Raw genomic sequence first — 21,425 nt, forward strand, 5'->3', positions numbered from 1 at the left:
AGTATAACCTTCCAAATTAGTGATAAAAACGATTAAATAAGAAGTCTTAAAAGAATCGATAAATATCCGATACCCGACGGGTACCCACATTTTTATAGGTTCCGGTTCTGGATCTTTAAATTATGGAACCGGACCTGGAACCGCTAAAAACCGGAACTATAATTTTTAATAGGTTTCGGTTCTGGATAGTGAGATACCCGAACCGAAACTGACCCGTAGACACCCCTAATCTTTTTCCTCTCTCTTATTCTTCTCCAAGTTATAATTTTTTTCTCAAACCACAATTAAATGTGATATACCACAACGACGTTAGCCAAAACGAAAGATCTGCAACGCCCATAAGACGTAACAGAAATTTAGTTTAGATAAATTCTTAGTGCTCAAGTGTTCTAATGGATGGTATGTAATTCTCGGCCAACTTATTCACAAGACCAAGACATGACTCGAATTACAGTAGAAACGTGCCCATGGACAATAGGTCGATACCATATTTTGTAAGAAAGGCTTTGCCGAAAATTATATTCTCTAGCAACAAGATTAGACATGAGAAGTGAACTACTTCTCGTAGTCTAATGCATATATACTCGTACATTTTGATTTTTGAATGATGTTGCATCTCAACTAACTCCAAAAAGTAATTTCCACTACAAAGCTCATAAGGTTTGAAAGTAGTACCTTCAAATTGTAAAAAGAATAAGAAAAAAAAAACATTAGCAAGTGAATTGAAGAAGGGACAAAATAAGCATTTAGTCTAGGTTAAGATTGACTAATCTTCAAATCATGACATAGAGACAAGATAAGAAATTGTGGTATAGTGATTTCCCACCCACATTTATCACAAGTGAATAAAAAAGTAGAGAAATCAAGGTCCCAAAGTACTTTTGTCATTGCCTACGTTTTCGATTCTCTCATTAAATTGAAAGAAAGAAATGAGAAAGATTTGATTCATTTGAAAAAAAGTGTCAAAAAAAGATAAGTTTGGTGAAATGGAAAATGATTTCATTTAGTGGTAGGTGGTGCTTTAACCTAAACCACCACGTCATTCACTATTTTCTTTCTTCACAGGCCGTTCGTCATTTGACCTAGGGACCTTTTCCACTCAATTGGATACGCGGATGCGTCCTACTACTCTTCACCTACCCCCCAACCTCCGTGGACATTTTTTGCCCTAGTTTCTTCATCAAGTTGAAACTTGACTTATTTTCCTTTCTCAAATACTAGGCTATGGAAAGTGATACCAAATTTTCTTCACTTAAACAATGTGTTCTCCAAACCTAAGTCTTAAGAGATTTAAAACAGAGTTGAAAATGAGGTTCTTCATGTGATCATGTCTCAAATTTCAAAATATAACAATATTGTACTTTTAAAAAGTAATTTTAACCTCAATTAATTATATAAATTCATAATATTATAAGTTGCACATAAATTAGAAAATTTAAGAAAATGATATTCTTCATGTCTTAAGAGATTTAAAACAAAGTTGAAAATGAGGTTCCCCAGCTTTATATGTTGCACTAAACTTGCGAGAATTTGCAGAAAGTGACACATATTTGTACATGATTTATATTGGTTTCGACAAAATCTCACATATTTTGTACATGGTTTACATAGTTTGGAAAGGTAGTTTCTGCTTAAGAATTGTGGGCAGGTATTAATGACTTCGTCTGTCACGAAAATTGGGGCTCTAGCCTACATTCATGAAACAAAGCAATTTGTATATGGACTACGATAGTCATTCCAAGGCATTGATACATCATCTCGATGTGATAAACACGATAATCGCCAAAATTACACCCTTAAAGACCAACATAAGGGGCCCAAAGCCCAAGTAACAACTTTATTTAAATCCAAATTCAATAAAACTTGATTTTGCACTTTCAAGAGATCGAATTTGGGCCCTCTGTGTCGAGGAGTAAGAACCCATCTACTAAGCTTTATCAGATTGCCACTCTTTAAGAATATCATTCAAATTCTAAAAACTTGTTAAAAAGCACCTTCTTTCGAGAGAGAGAGAGAGGCAGTCCAGGTTTTCTTGGCTCAAAATCGATGGACTTGGGGCTCATGTCCACCGATTTTAAAGAAGACCAGCGCTTACTATTGGATACAACTCAATTTCAGTAAATCCAGACCGAATTTGTTACAAAATTCACTCATATCCACCAATTTCAACTCTAACATATTATTGAATTTGGTGGACTTGGGCCGAATTTTGTTACCATTGAATTTGGAACCATTCTAACTAATGGAGGGGTGGGGCTGTGGGGTGTTAACAAGAATGGGAGGAGATTTTAAAACTTCCCTTCTCTGAAGCCACACGTTAAAGGCACCCAATGCTAGAAAGTAGAAACTCAGCTCTTCTAATATTTTATATGTTCTGCATTTCATGTGCTTCCATTACGTCGATATTTTATATGTTTCTTGTCATATATATTGCAGTGAAATCGTGTTACATTGCCGATTTTTAACTATTTTCTTCTGTACAGCTTAATGCTCCTAGGTAGTTCTTTTATGAAACATTATTTACGTGGTTTTTTCACTCGTTATCTTTAGAGTTTTACGTTCTCTGCTTAATGCAATTTAACTTCATCTGAACTGTGATTCTCTTTGGGAATAACTTGCTTGACTTTTGTAGGGCATCTATGTTTGAACTTAGTGATGTACATATCTTTTAGTAGTTTACTGTTTGTTCGATTTTGTCCCAATCATTATACAATGGTCACAAATATGTTTTTATTCAATATATTTTATTGTTTTATTTGTTTGAATGAAGGATGAAACTGTCTTTCTGCTGCTATCGCAAGTTTCGAAAATATGTGCACAAGATGAGGTTCATCAAGTGAAATTATTGAATCTTCAATTTCATGTTTTACAACTTAACGGGTATCAGGCTTTTACACCTCAAAACAACTTTTAGCTCTCTATTCTAGAATGGATGTTTAATTGTTTTATAGGCGCCACGCTCTTTTCTTTTTGGGTTATTTCCAAATAGCCCCCAACTTTGTGACCAGTTTCCTGCCTAGCCCCCTATGTTATGAAAAATATTCAGATGGCCCCTTTTTTTCAATTACCGTTAAATGTCCGTTACGCTCTCTCCTCCATCTCATCACCTCTCTCTGCCACCTCATCTATCACGCCACATCATCATCTTCACCGGCCGGCTAAATTTCTGGTCGGCGACCTTCAAACCATTTTTTTCTCTCTCTAAATTTTTTTTTTTTGCACTTCTCCCCTCTCACTCTCTCTAAACACTCCGGCCAAGGGAAACCCTTCGCGTTTCCCTTCGCCAGAGTGTTTAGAGAGAGAGAAAAAGGAGAGAAGTCAAAAAAAATTTCTTTTTTAGAGACAGAAAGGAGAGTGTGACGCAGCGGAAAACTAATAAAAGAGTCTTAGATCTTCGTCTAAAGACTATAGAACCGAAATTGATAACAAGAATACTGAATTTTATTGATTGAATTGAATGACTGAAACAACTTCTAAGCCCTCTTTATATAGACCTAGGGTTTCCTAATCTTGGTCAAACTCCAATAGCAACTCCTAATAAAATAAAATACTAGAATAGTAGTAATCCTAAACTGATAACAATTCCAAAAATAGAAAAAAAAAACTACTCCCTCCGTCTCACAATGAAAGTCCATTATCGAAACTCACCCGTTTTATTTTCGTTTTGTGTGTTCCCATATTGTCCTCATTAAATAAGAGTGCTAGCATTTATTGTAATACAATCTAGTGAATTTTATTGGACAAAACTAGTGCATGCACTATCTTTCCTAATAAATGCACTTGATGTTGATAGAATTAAAGAGGGGTATATTTGCCAAAATATTGGATATTATAGGTTATATGTGGTATGGGACTTTCATTGTGAGACAACCCAAAAAGGAATAATGGACTATCATTGTGAGACGGAGGGAGTAGTAAAAGTTCGTTTTGAGGCCCTAAACGATGGAATTTGCCCCTCAAAGTGGGTCCGTTGTGGCGAAGCGACAACGAATGACCGGAACGCTATTTCGCACCATCCCTCAAAATTTCGTCCAATTCCGACACCCGTAGCTTCGGTTTTGGCCGTTTTAGTCTGTCACCTTTGAATTTAGCCGCTTCTATTTCATCCATGTATTTCTCGGCCAATTCCTCTACATCAGAGTGAAATTTTTTTTTCGAAGTTTGAAGGTCGCCGACCGGAAATTTAGCCGTCCGACAACCTTCGCCGGTGAAGACGGTGATGTGGCGCGATAGATGAGGTGGCAGAGAGAGATGATGAGATGGAACAGAGAGTGTAACTGATTTTAATGGTAACTGAAAAAAGGGGATTATCTGAGTATTTTTTAAAGTAAGAGGCTATTTGAAAAATAACCCTTTCTTTTCTTTTGTTTTGCTTTAGGGCTGTCCTTTTATTGGCGACTCATGATTTTAACTAAATTGCTTTTAGCATCCTATTTATCAATGATGGGCCCTTTTGTCTATCGTCATAGTTACTGGCGACCAAAATTTTGAACAAAACCAAACCCTTAGCTCTCGATCAAACCGCTCGTCCTATCCTATGATTTATGAAGAAATTTTCTAATTTTTCTAAAATGGTGACCTAAAACAAATGATTTACGATATAATTAGAAATTAGCCAACTACAAAGGAGATGATTTAAACTTTCTTTATAAATCAAAGGTAGAAAGGGTAGGTGTTTTGTTGAAGTCTCACTATCAACCAACAAACTCCTCACCTGCACAATCACTTCACTTCACAACAACAACCTCACACTCTTCACCCTAGCCTAGCTACCCCCAACAATGACATCTATATATTTTGTGACCTTTCCTCAATTTATGAACAATTTTGTACCCACGTGGCAGTATCATTATGCTTGTCTATCGAATTAAGAAGTACTCTAATCCAATAAAAGTATTTCCCAGCAGACCTTTTGGCTTTTGATTGATGGTGCTTGTAGCCTCTTACCTGTCAATGCTTAGCTGTTAATTCAGAAAATATCTTTTCATATTAACTACTGCACACTTTAATTTTTCTCAAAATAATTTTTTAAAGATCATCAATGAAATTTGAGTATTAATCCAATTATCATTAGTTCAACAAAAAAAAAAAAAAAGAATCCCATTATCATTAAACTGTCAAAAATCTTTATTAAGCCATAAACATCCAATTAGGATAGTTGTTCTTGGACTTCACCATATTGTAATGATATAGGGCTTAGGGTTTCATTTCCATTAGAAAATAGTGAATTGTATAGGAAAATTAGGAAAATGAATTGCGGACTCTCTGGCATACTCCAGAGTGTACTCCCCTCACAAGACAAGGTTATTTTAGTCTTTTTAATCTGACAAAAATTGTGAAATATCAAAATAACCTTGTCACTGTGAGGGGGAGTACACCTGAGAGTATCCTCAGGGAGTCCCCCTATACTTTCCACTTCAAATAAGTAGCAAATTTTCCAACAGCTTTTGTCCACATAATTTGAAGTCAAAAATCAAACTTTTTTGAAAAGCAAACTTCCTCTCTTTTTTTTGGATGAAAAAAAAGCAAAATTCCTCGAAAATGGACTTGAAATATGCTTCTTCCATGTTACTCTAAATAATTTCAATACTCCACTAGACATGAAAAAAGCTTATTTCTTTACATAGAGTTCGGACTCGGAAGTTTTTTTTTTTTTTGAGTACAACACAGATGTTAATACAAACATTTTTAAAAATCTTATGATTCAAAATTAAAAGTATAAATTGTGACATGTAATATTTCTCATAAGTTACTGCTGTTTGTATGAAAGATGAATTCTGGTTGGCCTTGAAGTTCAAACCCCCTAGAGCCATATAAAAAATAATAGTACTCCATTTCATTGGCTGGGAATAAGTTAAAACCAGTTTAAGAGAGAGAAAGTGTCGGCAAGAAGAAAATGTTGAAGTGCTGCTCTTTTATGCGGGAAGGAACTAATTATAGAGCTCTAGAGGAGTGAAATATACAGAAAGAAAGTAAAATTCAAGAGAGAGAAAGAGAGGAAATGATGAAGAACAAGTGGAAGTCAGGAGTTGGTGGGAATGGAAATAGAATGAAGGATGGGGATGAAGGAGAAATAGAATGGGAAATGAGACCAGGAGGAATGCTGGTTCAGAAGAGATGCACCAATACCAGTATTACTACTACTACTAATTCTAATCTTCCTTCTATTCCAAATTCAAGAATCCGGATTGCTTATGGTTCTCTACGTTATGAGATCTACATTAATTCTCAGTCTCCTTTTGGTAAAACATCATCATCCAAACTCTACTTCTTCTATTCACATTTTGTAGTTCAAGGTTTTGGAATTCAGTTACCATAGCAATAAAGTAAAAACCTACCCGAGACCTAAATAGGAATCTATCGTCTATCTAGAGTGAAAAAATCTATCAAGGAAGAGAAAACAAGAGAGAGTTAACTCGAAAGTGGAGACTGTTGATTCTGTGTAGATCTGGAGTAGGTTTTGACTTATAGCGTCTTCTAGCATTGCTTCTCTTTTTTCTTCCACTGTCTGACTAAAAGTGAGTCCTAGGAAGACATCTTTCTATCCATCAGTGCCACATTTAGAAGGCGACGAGTTTTACGTTGGAGATGTTATGATCAAGTTGATGTATACTTCTCTGTTTTTGCAGGGGAATTAAAGAAACTAATTGCAGCAGAGACAGGGTTACAACCAGGAGAACAATTACTTATGTTTAGAGGAAAACAAAGAGAGAATGGAGAGTATTTAGACGTTTCAGGTGTTAAGGACAAATCCAAGATCATTCTAATGGAAGACCCATCGAGCAAGGAGAAGAGATTCATCGAGATGCGTAAAAATGCAAAGATTCAGACAGCTCAAAGAGCAATTTCTGATATCTCCTTGGAGGTGGACAAGTTAGTGTCCGAGGTGAGTAAACCTGTTCTCGGGTTAGTCCTTAAGCGAGCGTATTGTCTGTCACGTTTGTACACCCAATGGGAGATTATCGTCGTTCTGTGTCACATTTGCTTATATTCTTCCTCCAGGACATCTTCCAGGTGTACATATCTTTCCCACAAGAAAAATGATAAGAGGCTACAATAGTAGACATACCCCAGACCTAAATAGACATCAACTGGCAATCGAGAGTGAAAAAATCCATCAAGAGAGAGAAAGAGAGTTGAATTGAAAATGGACACTGTTGATTTCGTGTAGACCTAGAGTAAGCTTTGAGCTGTAGGCTTGTAGCCTCGTCTAGGATTATTCTCGCAAGAAATATGTGATTTCAGCTTCGGAGTCCAACTCTGTATAAGACTCCAAAAGCATTTGTCTTGATTATGGTATATTAATTTAAGAAATAACTAATGGTTCTTGTGATTCTATTCATCTTTGAAGGTTTCAGCCATTGAAAAGTCCATCGGTAATGGTAACAGAGTTGCAGAAGTACAAATAACCACTCTCATAGAGATGCTAATGAGACAAGCCATTAAGCTGGATAGCATTTCTACTGAAGGGGCAGATACATCTTCACAGAAAAGTTTGCAGGTACTGCCCTCTCTTTTCAATTTTTGTCCTTTCAGTTGCAGAAAATGGTAATCAGTCTCAATAATAAGGATTAGCATGATTAGCAATCTCTTAATGTTATTTCTCATAATCTAATACCTTAACTTACTGTTTGGCTTGATTAGAAACAAGATTAGTGGAGATGATTTTGTTCGTAGTTTATTTAGTATATAATTATAGGAAAAGGAATCGCATATACCCGTGCACCCCTAGGGTTTGAGTTTCCCCTTCTTGGAGGAACATACTAGGATGCAAGCCTTAATGTATTCTCGCAAACCAAACACCATTTTGGAATGCATTTCAGTTATATACGCATTTCATTTACATGGCCTTGTTAGATTGATGAGGCTAATTTCTTATTGTGATTGATAATATATGCAGGGAAAGAGAGTGCAAAAGTGCGTCGAAACCCTAGATGAACTCAAGATCTTAAATGCAAGAGAAAAACCACCCACAGTCACAACATCAAAGTGGGAGACTTTTGAACCTCAAACTAAATCACATTGGGAATTCTTTGATTGATGCACAGATCTCTTCCTTTTCATACTCTCATGGTCTTAATTCTTATTTAAGGATATATGTTAATTATGAACCCTAAACAATATGTTCGAGTTAGCTACCTAATTGTAGAACTATATATATCATCATTTATCAATTTGGATTTTTACTATCTAAACATTAAAATAATTATACTAATACATAAACAAGATCGAATTATAGAGTTCCCATCAAAACTTTATAATCATTAATCATGAAACCAATCACAGGTAGATATGTGATTAATCAAAAAACTAGTTCAAATGCAAAGTAAACATGAAAATGGGAACTTCATCAAACTAACACGGCAATAACGTGAGAAGAAACCAACAACAATAACAACAACAACAACAACAAATATCCTATAAAATATATAGAAGGGCAACTTACAGATAATAAGATCAAAATAGATATGATGTCGAAACCTCCTTCAGAACTTCAAGCATCATCTTGATCTAGCATTTTGACCACATTTTGTTATGGATGCGACCAAATTTGAGTGTGAAATGGCAGGACCATCAATTAATGAACCGAATAATTATTCAAAATCTGCCTGAATACCCTTAGTACATATAAGATTAGAAGTGATTCCAGCAAAAAAATTGGTAATAATCATTGTCAAATGATTGATCATCTGATTCAAAAAGAAACCTATAGTCATCAGTGGAGTCCTTTGGAAACCTTAGTTTTCTAACATTATCCACACATCTCTTTAGCAAATCCTTTTCCAGATTGAGATTGAAGCATTGACGCAAGTCAAGAGATTCGAGATGTGAACAGCCATCGAGAATGGCCTGTAAGCCAGTATCTGTAAGCACATCCCCAAAAAGATTGAGGTACCGCAGTTGAGACATGCTTCTGGCAACGGCTAGAGCTTTTTCATCGTTTGGTAAGCTTCCAGACCTGAAACGTCGGTTGTTTAGCCAGAGAAATTTCAACTTGGGGCACGCATTACCAATGGCTTCAATGACTTCCGTGCGCGAGCATGGAGATAGTTCAAGTTCCTCTAGTAGGGGGAGATTCTTAGACATTTCAATCAACCCAGTATCTGTAACATAAAGGCAAGATACAAGTCGAAGACATCTCAGACGACTAGATCTGCAAGAGGAAGAGGAAATGAAGTTAAACAATGTCATAAAACTATAGCTTACAAGATAGGCGTTATTTCATGTCTCAAAGAAAATGACTCTTTTGGTCATCTCCATGTGGCTGTAAAGAGTACTCACCTCAATTGTCTGAAACTCCACATACGTTTAGATGATATTAAGTGTTCTCAACAAATGAATTTTGGACTAAAAGTTAACGACAAAGTGGAAGTTCAATATTTCAACCATTTTTTTGACATAATCACAAGTTTTGGTAAGATTTTTTTCAACATGTTGGAGGAGACATTGAAGATAATCTTCAAGAATCTCGACGTTCACCCCCAAAAGTAGTATGACGATTAAAAAACTACCGCATATTTGAATGGCATACAAAAGTCTACGTTTTTCCCAACTCGCAAGGGTTTACTACTGCGAGAATGGTATGCTCATACTTCCGATTTCACCTTGAAATTTGTCGAAACCAATTGCAAAAAAAAATCAAGAGTGAGTGACTCATTTCTTACGCAATTTGATGAACTTTCTATAGATCATAGGCTCATAGCAAACATAAGTTAATCAAATACACTAACTAAAGAATAGTCCCACGTTAGGAATGGGCACTCCGACAACCGAGAATATAATGTCTAGGTCCTCTCCACTCACTGCCAATTGGTTTTGAGTTGAATGACCACAATCTTAACAATATCCTATTTTATCCAAGAAGAGATGCAAAAAATAAAGATAACCATCTAAAAAGGATCGAAAATCGATAGGTTATGAGTATCTTACTTGTCAGTTATATACTTTAAAAGGTCATCAGTAACAAAATTTCCAGCAGAAAACTCAACCAATTGACCACAACTCCTATCAATAGCTTCTCTTGCCCATTTTTCCAAATCATAGCCATCCATGAATAAGTTCAACTTATTTCTCATATCAATTGAATGCCAGATATGAGGCTCTCTTGATAGCTTTCTCCATTGACAACATACAAATTGAGCTCGTAATAAAATCTCAATCGCCCCAATCTTTCGAAATATAAGAGAAATTATATCCTTAGGCAATTCTACCCAGTTTCTCTTCCCCATTCCTCTTCTTGAAAAACTATTTCTTTTTCTCTTCATTTTTGCTTGTTCGGAGGAGGAATCTAACTTTTCTGAGAGAAAATCAATCATGGGTGTTCCTCAAATCAAAAATCAATCATTTCCTATAAATATAACTTCTAGGGTTTGAAAAAAATCCTAAATTTCTAGTGATCCAATGAGTTTATCTTACTAACCTTCGAGTTCGAGATGTAATGGGGATTGGGAGATATTCTCCATTTCTGCGTTAATTTTGTTCTTTGAAGATGAGATTTCTCGTCAATTTTGCGAAAACCTCATAATCTCTTCTTCCTCACCTTCTCATGAAGAACTGAAACTCTCCTCCAAACTTCGCCTGAAGAATATTTTAGGTTTTCAGGTAAGGAAGTCAAAGCAAGAAGCTTGGACTGAAGACTGTTAAAAACAAACAAATTGTGTGGGAATATTTTGAGATTGACCCCACTTCATGGGGCGGTTGGGCAATAGACCCAAAATAAACAAATATCCCAAGGACAAACTTAATAGTGTAAAAAAGATAAGTAATAAGTCTATTTTCTTTACGTAACAAAAATTAAATTGAATAAAATAAAACAGTAAATAACGTAGTTTATATAATGTTGTATGATGAGATTGTCATGGAAAATGGTTTGTTTGACGAATCCAAAAATATGGTGTCATGGAAAAAAGATAATTTGTTCCTAAAAATTATAAAATCTTCCACATTATGTGAATTTTGTGTTAATATTAGACTCAAGGTAAGGCCCAACTTCACCAAAATTTTTTACTTCAAACGTAATATTGGGAACACACCCTAGTGTCTGGTTTTTCTAAAACAGTTTACATAGACTCCCCCCTTTCCATCCTTCTTTTATCAACCTAAATTCTTTTTCTTCTGTAAATTCTAAGGTATAAGAAAATTCAAAATTCAATTAGAAATATGCAATTAAAAACAAGTTAGAGACTCACAACCTTAAGGACTTAAAAACAAATTAAAATTATTCGTTAGGGATGTTTCTCCTCAAACTGTGAAACCCTTGACGTCCGAAGGTTCTAAAATCTTTGAAGAAGGTGTGAGATCCTCGACGTCAAGGGTTTCAGAACCATCAATAGTCAAGCGCTTCAGGCGCTACTCTCTTTAGGGTTCCACTTAAAAACTGAGAAAGAGATACAAACAGAGATGGAGAAAGTACTAGTGGTGGACCTGGTGGTGAAGCGAAGAAAATGAACTATTAATATACAATGGTGTTGTGGAGTTTCACACGAATTCATGTCACCATAAACTTTTTTAAAACAAAATGTACCATTTATTGATATAACAGTGAGTTCCATTGATGTTATGATTGGGAGAGGGGCTAAAAGGAGGTCCAAAAGGGATGCTAATGCCATTTTTCCTAAAACTAGTTTTTTTGTTAAATGTTCCTAAAACTAGTTGCAAGCTTATGAGTTTTGCTATTAAATTTTCCATTTACGTACAAAAAAAAAAAGAAACTTTAAAAAAAGATGTGGTAGTTTACTTGATATTACACAAAACATTTTTTTTCATCCAGTGAACTGAGTTTTTCTTGCTATTCAAAAAGTTACTAACATTCAGCGAAAATCATTCTATCTGGACGAATTTAAAACATTTTTTTTCCACCCATCTAGAGCCTAGAGTGGGTAGAGTGTTGCGTCCGAGTTAATTTGGTGCATCATTATGAACAACAAAAGCCATCGAGGAGTGAAGAGTATTCTATGCAAAAGATACATCATAGTTAATTTGGATATAACCCTCACGAGGAGATGCCTATAAACTTTTGAGTCTCTCTTCTCAAAGAAACCCTTTTAAATGTGCCCACACTTGTCGACTCTCCAAAAATGACAACTCATTTCCATTCTCCTCGTGGATTAGACGACGAACGGTGAGGTTTTTTTCATTTCCAGTATTAGAATCAGCAACTCTACCAGAGCCAACAATTCTTCCCCAACATCATATAGCCCGGTAAGGACGAAATTTATATATCTTGAAACCCTAGATACCTATTTCATGCTACTACCGTAATACGTGAAACCCTTGACGTCCGAAGGTTCTAAAATCTTTGAAGAAGGTGTGAGATCCTCGACGTCAAGGGTTTCAGAACCATCAATAGTCAAGCGCTTCAGGCGCTACTCTCTTTAGGGTTCCACTTAAAAACTGGGAAAGAGATACAAAAAGAGATGGAGAAAGTACTAGTGGTGGACCTGGTGGTGAAGCGAAGAAAATGAACTATTAATATACAATGGTGCTGTGGAGTTTCACACGAATTCATGTCACCATAAACTTTCTTTAAACAAAATGTACCATTTATTGATATAACAGTGAGTTCCATTGATGTTATGATTGGGAGAGGGGCTAAAAGGAGGTCCAAAAGGGATGCTAATGCCATTTTTCCTAAAACTAGTTTTTTTGTTAAATGTTCCTAAAACTAGTTGCAAGCTTATGAGTTTTGCTATTAAATTTTCCATTTACATACAAAAAAGAAACTTTAAAAAAAGATGTGGTAGTTTGCTTGATATTACACAAAACATTTTTTTTTCATCTAGTGAACTGAGTTTTTCTTGCTATTCAAAAAGTTACTAACATTCACCGAAAATCATTCTAGTTGGACGAATTTAAAACATTTTTTTCCACCCATCTGGAGCCTAGAGTGGGTAGAGTGTTGCGTCCGAGTTAATTTGGTGCACCATTATGAACAACAAAAGCCATCGAGGAGTGAAGAGTATTCTATGCAAAAGATACATCATAGTTAATTTGGATATAACCCTCACGAGGAGATGCCTATAAACTTTTGAGTCTCTCTTGTCAAAGAAACCCTTTTAAATGTGCCCACACTTGTCGACTCTCCAAAAATGACAACTCATTTCCATTCTCCTCGTGGATTAGACGACGAACGGTGAGGTTTTTTTCATTTCCAGTATTAGAATCAGCAACTCTACCAGAGCCAACAATTCTTCCCCAACATCATATAGCTCGGTAAGGACGAAATTTATATATCTTGAAACCCTAGATACCTATTTCATGCTACTACCGTAATACGTATAGTTTGTTTCTTTTTATCTCTCACTCGCTTTTGAGTAATCTCGAATTTACATTTCTTTTTTAGTGAACCCTAATCTGGTTAAACCCTTGAAATTGCTTATTGTTTTGTGAAATTACTCTTGTAATAGAAATTTTGTTCTTTGCACCACATGAAACCCTAGAACCTTTGTTAATTATCCTGACTTTTTTTTTTTTCGTTTTCATTCTGAATTCATCGTGAAACAGTTATGGTAGCAATCGCTTGAATACATTAACGTATTAGTTGAGTTATCATGGAGACTCAAAATTCATCGGTAGAACAAGGTTCATCTGAAAAACTAGGTTTACGAGAAGAACCAGGGTCATCAGAAGATGTGAGGAACTGGCTTGAATTGCCTCCTGATGTTATGTCTTTGATATTTATAAAACTTGGACCAATTGATATAATATTGAGAGCTCAATCTGTCTGTTCTTCATGGCTAAAGCTCTCCAAAGAGCCTCATCTTTTTCGTTCAATTGACATGAGGAATCGATGGGATATCTTCGAGGAAAATGAAGATAATGTGGAAAAATTAGCAATGGAAGCCGTAGATAGGAGCTGTGGGCAATTAGTTGAATTATCTGTAGAACATTTTGCTACCGATGTGCTTATTCAGTACGTCACTAATATGTAAGTCACTTTTCCTCTCATTTCTTTCTTGTAGTCTTATATGGTTTTAAATCCAAGATAATCAAATGGGTTTATCTTGTTAAAGTTTATATTCTAGACTCCCCTAGTTAAACTTCTGGCATATTTTGAACCAGGTAAACCCATTTGATCATTTGAAGCCATAGTAATTAATTGATTGTTCCATACTTCTTACTGAAAAATACGACTTCAACAAAAATCGGCGGTGCAACTAGATAAATTTCTATTGGTGATTCACGCGCATTTCTCTGTTGTTTTCGCCTTCATTCTTTAGTGTAATCCACTTCAGTCTTTCTAAGTTCATCAGCATCCTTATTCCTTTACTCCTAATACTGCTACTTTGGATTGAAACATTTATTGCGCACAATGGTGAAATATTTGTTTTCATACAACCATAATATTATATATCACTTCTGTTTTCATTTATTTTAGAAGCTATGGAATTTCTTTATGATGAACTTAACATAACGTTGTTGTGCATAGTTCAACGTATTTCCATTAGTAAAGAACAACAATATTTCCTTTGTCTGACACAGTGTTCTTTTTACATAACATCCTTAGGTCAAAAGCTTGACTTTTTCTTTTCCATTTATAAATTTTATAGTTTGACATTGGTTAGGCTTCATTTATACAAATATGTTAGTGCCTCAATTATTGCCTTAGTGAACTGTTATTTTTTTTTTTTTATGTAGTTCAGTAGTTATTGGTTCTTTTGATCATGTTTAAAGTTTAAACACCAATATAGTAAGTGAAAGTAATTGAACTAAAAGTTTGTAAGGTGTGGACCTGTTAAATAGGTTTTGAGCTTTAAATGAGGCTAACGCCTTGTGTCTACAAAGCTGCAGTTCGTTTTAACAAAGCAAATCGTCTTAAGCCTTGAAATCATTCTTAATAAATTCCTAAACGAGTAGGAAAGCTGAAATTATTAATTTTAAGAACTAAAAAGAGGCATCATGGTGCAGTTTACTCTTCTAAAAAGTCATTAACACATTCGAAGATTATCACGTGTAAAAGGAAACAGGATCTTACCTTTTTCACGCAATTCTGAACGAGAATAAACTCATAAAAAGACCATTTTAAGCTATTATTGAAATGATTACGTAGTAATCTATGTTTGAAGTTAATAACATAATTCTTTTTAGATTGCCACCACTCTCTCCACGTTGGGGAAGATCAGTCAGAAACGTGTCCCTTCTACATACTTTCCGTGTTTTATATGTATGTCTATATTATCATTAATCTGCTACTGCATGTCTACTTGTCAAAGGCGACAAGGTTAGGTGGCTCCTCGATGACTCTTCTTATATTTTGGGCAGCTCCGCTTTTCTGGTTTAGTGCATTTTTGAGTATCCAAAGCTTTGGTATTTGATTATTTAAATAATTATATTGTATCTTATACTTATATGTCATTTATCAGTGAATTTTTTGATTAATATTATGAGGATAATGTGTGTTAAATGCTAGTCATTAAATGTAATAAAACCACTCCATATACATTTATATAATCTGGGTCCCTCCTAGCCCCTCTAGTTTTGGACTCTTCTGCCCATCTATTTTTTTTTCTTTCTTGACAACTTTGGTGTGTAATGTGTCTTACCATGTTCCAGAACTTGAGATAGACTTGTGAAAGATTCTCATTGGCCCTTGTCTGCATGTTGCTGTTTTAGTGCTTCCATGAAACATTTCGTTTATGATTGTTAAAATTAGGTGGGGACCAAAACCAAAACATCTTCCTCATGGTAGTTTTACATCTTATTAGTTTGTGTTGAATACAATTACCACATATTCATTACTTACAAGTTACAAATAAGTCTAGACGATTAAGTATTTAAATCTAACTTCGAAATGGAAAAGAATGATATGGTCGCGGATGATTCCAACAAATTGGTCTTTTGAACTAGTTGATCTCCAAGTGATGCTTGCAGTTCAACAGTTCGTGATATCAACTGTAAGAGCTCCTTTCGGTGCACTCTACTTTATTATACATAATCACTCATTAGTAGCAGCCTTTAAGTAGAGGGAAGAACATTCTGGCATATTTCACATATATTCCTCATTGAAATTTTTTACTTTCATTAGCTACTCTGAACTATTTGTTGCTTGAGTTGGGTCCTCGATATCTTATTTGTACTATTGTATACCTTATGCATCTAGGACATTGTATAACCTTGTAACTGTGTGTACAATGGAAATAACTCCCCTGATATCATATATTTCTTTTTATAAAAATGTAAATTTAGTGGGTGGTTGGAAAGCAAAAAATGGATAATCTGACGCAGTTGTGAAAATGTCCCCATCTGAACCTCAATACTTTCTAGTAGTTAAGCTTTTAAATTCTAGCCTCTGTTGTTTTCAAAATTTCAATGCATCTTTTGTGAATTAGTGCACAAATTAAATTATGATTTTTGTGTATATCTTGCATGGGTGGTTTTGGTTAAGTCTGGTGTTTGTATCAGAAGGCATAAACCCAGACTAGTAGTGTCTTTTGGGACACCCATCTTATACATTAGGACATATGATTTCTTCTGTTGGACACAAAAAGGTTCATTCAGATTAGAGCGTTGAAGATGAAGTGAAGAACTTCATTTAGTGGATTTATCACCTCTCTGTGCTGTCTTTTACTCTGTTTTAGATAACTACAAATTTATCTTTAATCATCTAAAATATTTTTTTCCTTCCGTCAGTACAATCTCGTTCTAACTTATTAGTATTATGTTCTTTATTTCAGACCTTGTCCCTTGAAATGTCTTCGGCTCGTGTCCTGCTATCATGTTAGCGATCAAGAATTGATCAACTTGGCTCAGACATTCCCCGCATTGGAGACGCTTGAAATATGTCATTGTTCATTCTCAGAAGACATGCTCAAAGCTGTTGGTCAAGCCTGTCCCCAGCTGAAATCGTTTCGACTGAACTGTCGAGGCTTCAGGCGTCCACTCATAGAATGTGATGAGGAGGCTTTAACCATAGCAAACAACATGCCAGAACTACGCCACCTCCACCTTTTCGGGAATAAACTCACAAATGATGGCCTGAATGCCATTCTAAATGGCTGTCCTCATTTGGAATCTCTTGATCTTCGGCAATGCTTCAATATCGATCTAAAAGGGGATATGCTGAAGAGATGTAGAGAGAAACTTGTAAAATTAAGATTGCCAAATGACCCCACTGATGACTACGAATTTGATGCTGTTATTGATGGTGATGGATCATTTGATGAAGATTACCCATCTGGATTTTCTGAAATTGACTTTCTATCGGATGATGGCTATTATGAATTCTCCGAAGGCAGCTACTTCTCTGATTATGACTTTGATGGTTATGAATTCTTTGGATGATTATCTGATGACAAGGATTGATAGGACCCCAACTTTTCTAGTCCAAAGTAAATTGTGTCTGAACTGTTTTCTGTAAGTTGCATCGTTCCCTTTCTCTCGGTCAGCTTTTCTGTTTGCCGATTAATGTTTCTTTGCATTTGAATTTTAGTGATGTTTGAGCTCATTTTAATGTAGTATTGACAGTGTTCTGTTCCATGCTAGCAAATGATGATAACTTTTAGCTTATTTGAAACATTTAGACGAGTCCCGTTTGCAGCGGGAGATGAATTCAGGACTAGAATTACTCGAGGATTGGAAATATCTTGGATTAGTCTTGATCGTCGGATATTTGTCTTCTTGATCTGTCTCATGTATCACGTATCTCAACATTATATTAAATTACCGAACCATATAGTTTTCTGATGATTTCCACAAAGTCATATGTTCTTCCACATAACTAGGACAAAATTAATTAAACTTTTGATAAGATCAAGTAATGTTCTCACGTACTACGGGATATAGTGACTTTTAACCGGATCCAAATGGAAGCTTCGAAGCAGCATGCCCATCCAAGAACAAATAATTGCTGTCAAAAACCGAACTCTATTTCCCTTCTACCTGATGAATTTCGAGATGATTTTTTGTCATGGTAGATGAATTCTGTCTAAAGGAACCTAAACCGAAAAAAAAAATCTCAGCTAGGTTTTATATTTTGGGTGTTCCCAATGTTTGTTCACAATTCCATTGTAGTCCAGCCCGGTTAGGATACCTGGCTTTCACCCAGGCGACCCGGGTTCAAATCCCGGCAATGGAATATCCAATCTTTTTCCTCCTTTGTTTTCTTATTCCTTTTGTTTCCAACCCAAATCCTTCAATGTGGAGTAATATTAGAGGTGATGTTAGAGGTGGTGGGTGATATTGGTTTTGTGTTACCTTCTTGTGATCAACTCAAGAACTTTTTTTTTTGGAAGTCGACTACGATCTACGTATGTCGTTACTTTTGGCACTTGATACATCATAGATGTGATAAGCTCGATAACCACCCACTCAAACACTAACAGAACCGGGCCTATAGTCCCACAAGACATGGCCTAAAGCCCAACAACATTATTTACACCCTAAGAACCCCAATTCAAATAACCAAAGATTCCACCTTCTCTGGGATTCGAACCTGGGACCTCCAGGGATTTCTGGAGTTTATGTCAACACCTTGGAACCACTTGGGCTACCAACTGTTGACTGACTCAAGAACTTACCTAGAGTTTCAATTATGGTACTAGAGGACTAAGCCAAAATTGTGTTACTATTTGTTTAAGAAATTTCAGGGAAGGAGAAAGGGGTCCAAATCTTCCCAAACATAAGCATCTTTATCATGGAACTCCGAATTTGTACACCAGAGTCAGGATGGCCGAGTGGTCTAAGGCGCCAGACTCAAGTTCTGGTCTTCGTGAGAGGGCGTGGGTTCAAATCCCACTTCTGACAAATATTTTATTTTGCACTTTATCTCTTTATTTACTTTTCTTTCGAGACTTCTTTAACTTTAGATCACTAATTATTCTCGCTTGAGTGGTATTGTTGTCGAATTTACATTTTCACAAAATCGAATGTGAACATAGAAGGGAATATCTTTCCCTTCGTTTATCGTTTCCTTTCAATTTAGTTGAACTTAAACAAATTTTGATTTTCTCTTAGCAAATTTAAACGAGGTCACAGGAGGAAAGTCCATTTTGGGAGAGAAAATAGGTCTTCTGTCAATAGATTGTGTCCTTGGCACCTAAACTTATACACACATATGTATTGTACATTTGTACGGTTGTACCCAAACCTCTATTTCTTCACTTTTTTCTCTCGTTATCTCTCACAAATCTAATCTTTATTTTGCATGGGTTCACTCTCTCATTTCGATATAATATTGTGGATTAAAAGTTTCTATAAATCGGAGAGCTTTACTTTTTTCTTTTTTTTTTTTTTTTTGCGGAGAGCTTTACTTGGAAAAATATTAAGATGGTAACATAGTAATGCCATATATTAAGCGTGGAATACTTCAGTTTTTTTTTTGTGATGAAATAATAATTAAGTTACATCAATTTTCACTTATTATTTCACATAAGTAAAACAAGAAAAAGAAAATTATTTCGAATAAAATTTGGTACTGAGTTCTCAATTCGTCGGTAACGAACTTGCGCCCGAAACGTCCCATTGTAAAGTAAGAACCCAAAATGAAAATCCCTCAACAAAAAAAAAAAAAAACCCTCAACAAAAAAAAAAAAAAAAAAAAAAAAAAAAAACCCAAAATGAAAAAGAAACAATGTGGAGTGTGAAATTTTTTAAAATGAGTAGTATTGTTTTTGTTGTTGTGGTGTGTGGAATATGAAATTTAAATTTTGAGAAAAAAGAAACTCAGAGGGTTTTGAGAGGTCGTGTACGATGACGACAGCATCAGAGAACAGTCTCGTTAAGAGGGAGAGGGATGGGAAGGTATAGAGAGAGGGTCAGAGGAATTCAGATTTTAAACGGCGCAAAAGGCCCCAAATGTGGTAAAAACTCGTTGTAGCAGAATGAAGTTTCGAGATTAGGGTTTTATTTATCAGAGAGTCAAAAAGGAAAGAAGGAAGGGGGGGTTTGACTTGAAACAGTGAAAATGATTCCATTGTAACTTGTGATTATTGTATTTACTCCTACTTGTTTTTGGTAGTTTGCCCTTTTCCCTTCCCAAAAACTACTTATTTCTATAGCTTACAGCACTAGACTGTTCCTCCTGCGTGACTCAGTCCTACACCTACTCTCCTACGATTGTACCTTTTGGGAGGGTATTTCTATAGGCACTCCTCCATTTACTTTGTTTACACCCACTATTTTCTAGCAGTGAGAGGAAAACCCGAAAAACCGCAGCCCTACCTGCTCATCTTAGACAATTAGAGCCCGTGGGCGTCCGATGGATGTATCAGTCAGAACCCGACCGACTCGATGGAAAAAGCTGGCCAAACTCGATTGTGACCACCCGACTTCGGTACTTACTAATTTTGAGCGTACACTTAGGCAAGTCCAATGTGGGGCTCGGGCTCCCAATTTTGGGAGCCCTTGATTTTTAGGAGCCCCGGGGCTTTTTTCAATTCCAACGTCGGGCTCCTAACAGGGGCTCCCAAATCAAACTATAAATTATTAATTTTAAATATAAAATTGAAATTTAATATTATGTTAGAGAGAGAGAAGAAATTTTGAAAATATAAAAAAAAATTAAAAAAATGATTGGAAAAACAATTTATAGTTTTTGAAAAAAAAATTAGTTTAAAAAAAAATTTAAAAAAAATTAAAAAGAAGTGGGGTGGATCCCCCCAACGGCCATATTTGGGGCTGGGAGCCCCCCAGCCCGGGCTCCCATTTGGGAGCCAGGGAGCATGGGGCTCCCAGCCCCACCGGGAGCCCAGCCCCGGGGCTCCCGGGTTGGAGCATGTGGGCTGGGGCTCCCAAATTTTGAATTTGGGAGCCCCAGCCCCCCCACATTGGAGTTGCTCTTATAATCCAAGATTCGGACGCTCTCGCGAGCGATGTGGACGCTCACAATCGCCCACCCTCAGCGAAGAGTCATCTTCAAGTCAAATATCACTTGTTATGCTCCAAACCTTAGCAGTTGTCGATATGATCTTCGTTTTCGCTTCTTTAGGTTTAGGGTTTTGTTCTCAATGAAGGCACCACGAGCCCACCCACAATGTCTCCGTACTTACTAAGTTTGAGAGTACACCTATACGTCAGATACGGACACTCTCGCGAGCGATGTATGACTAACATATAATATTCAATGAGAATTTATATGTTTTCACTTCTTAGAAAACTCCCATGTTAAGGTATCCAATGGACATTCTGAATGTACATCCTTGTAGTTGATTTGAGTATTCAATATTCATAGATAATCCATGAAACTACGTTATCAATTAATGTCACAACTAGTCTTCATAAATCATTGTTGTCTATTTCAATAACCTATAATGAGTTATATCATGACTTAACCCTTGAGACATCACAAGTTGTGATAGTGTTCTCCGTTTCAATCCAGTGTACCTTACCCTGATTTAATCTCATTTGCTACACATTCACCAAGTACGTGAAATGAAACTTTGAGTAGAAGAACTTTCATATATGTCTGGATTAAATGTCCCTGACGTTTA

The 21,425-nt window shown here is 35.9% G+C and overlaps 3 protein-coding genes and 2 non-coding genes across 6 annotated transcripts; 4 read left to right on the top strand and 1 right to left on the bottom strand.

The window, feature by feature from the left end:
• Positions 1 to 5,748: 5,748 nt before the first annotated feature.
• LOC147564506 (BAG family molecular chaperone regulator 3-like) lies at positions 5,749 to 8,195 on the top strand. The gene is made up of 4 exons (XM_086647404.1): positions 5,749 to 6,242; positions 6,630 to 6,886; positions 7,352 to 7,501; positions 7,901 to 8,195. Exons 1-4 carry the CDS (start codon positions 6,002 to 6,004, stop codon positions 8,039 to 8,041), a joined length of 789 nt encoding a protein of 262 aa, XP_086503530.1. The 5' UTR covers positions 5,749 to 6,001; the 3' UTR covers positions 8,042 to 8,195.
• Positions 8,196 to 8,236: 41 nt separating this feature from the next.
• On the bottom strand, positions 8,237 to 10,627 carry LOC147564507 (F-box protein SKIP19-like). The gene is made up of 3 exons (XM_086647394.1): positions 10,421 to 10,627; positions 9,931 to 10,297; positions 8,237 to 9,154 (listed from the first exon to the last, which is right to left on the bottom strand). The coding sequence occupies exons 1-3, from the start codon at positions 10,461 to 10,463 to the stop codon at positions 8,635 to 8,637; spliced, it is 930 nt and encodes a 309-aa protein (XP_086503520.1). The 5' UTR covers positions 10,464 to 10,627; the 3' UTR covers positions 8,237 to 8,634.
• A 1,202-nt stretch (positions 10,628 to 11,829) lies between these two features.
• LOC147564508 (F-box protein SKIP19-like) lies at positions 11,830 to 17,473 on the top strand. Of its 2 annotated transcripts, none has more exons than XM_086647374.1 (3): positions 11,830 to 12,201; positions 13,504 to 13,927; positions 16,674 to 17,473. In XM_086647374.1, the coding sequence occupies exons 2-3, from the start codon at positions 13,551 to 13,553 to the stop codon at positions 17,278 to 17,280; spliced, it is 984 nt and encodes a 327-aa protein (XP_086503500.1). In that variant the 5' UTR covers positions 11,830 to 12,201; positions 13,504 to 13,550; the 3' UTR covers positions 17,281 to 17,473. The 2 variants fall into 2 exon arrangements, with proteins under 2 accessions (XP_086503500.1, XP_086503508.1); XM_086647382.1 differs by lacking the exon at positions 11,830 to 12,201 and adding an exon at positions 12,841 to 13,212.
• Positions 17,474 to 17,999: 526 nt separating this feature from the next.
• TRNAE-UUC (transfer RNA glutamic acid (anticodon UUC)) lies at positions 18,000 to 18,073 on the top strand. The gene has a single exon. It is a non-coding gene; the product is annotated as a tRNA-Glu (tRNA).
• Positions 18,074 to 18,657: 584 nt separating this feature from the next.
• Positions 18,658 to 18,741, top strand: TRNAL-CAA (transfer RNA leucine (anticodon CAA)). Its single transcript has one exon. It is a non-coding gene; the product is annotated as a tRNA-Leu (tRNA).
• The last annotated feature ends 2,684 nt before the right edge of the window (positions 18,742 to 21,425 follow it).

Source organism: Eschscholzia californica, unplaced genomic scaffold (assembly GCF_041429995.1).
Source record: "Eschscholzia californica isolate CP2 unplaced genomic scaffold, dmEscCali1.0.p SCAF_1, whole genome shotgun sequence".
In the NCBI taxonomy this organism is placed as follows: domain Eukaryota; kingdom Viridiplantae; phylum Streptophyta; class Magnoliopsida; order Ranunculales; family Papaveraceae; genus Eschscholzia; species Eschscholzia californica.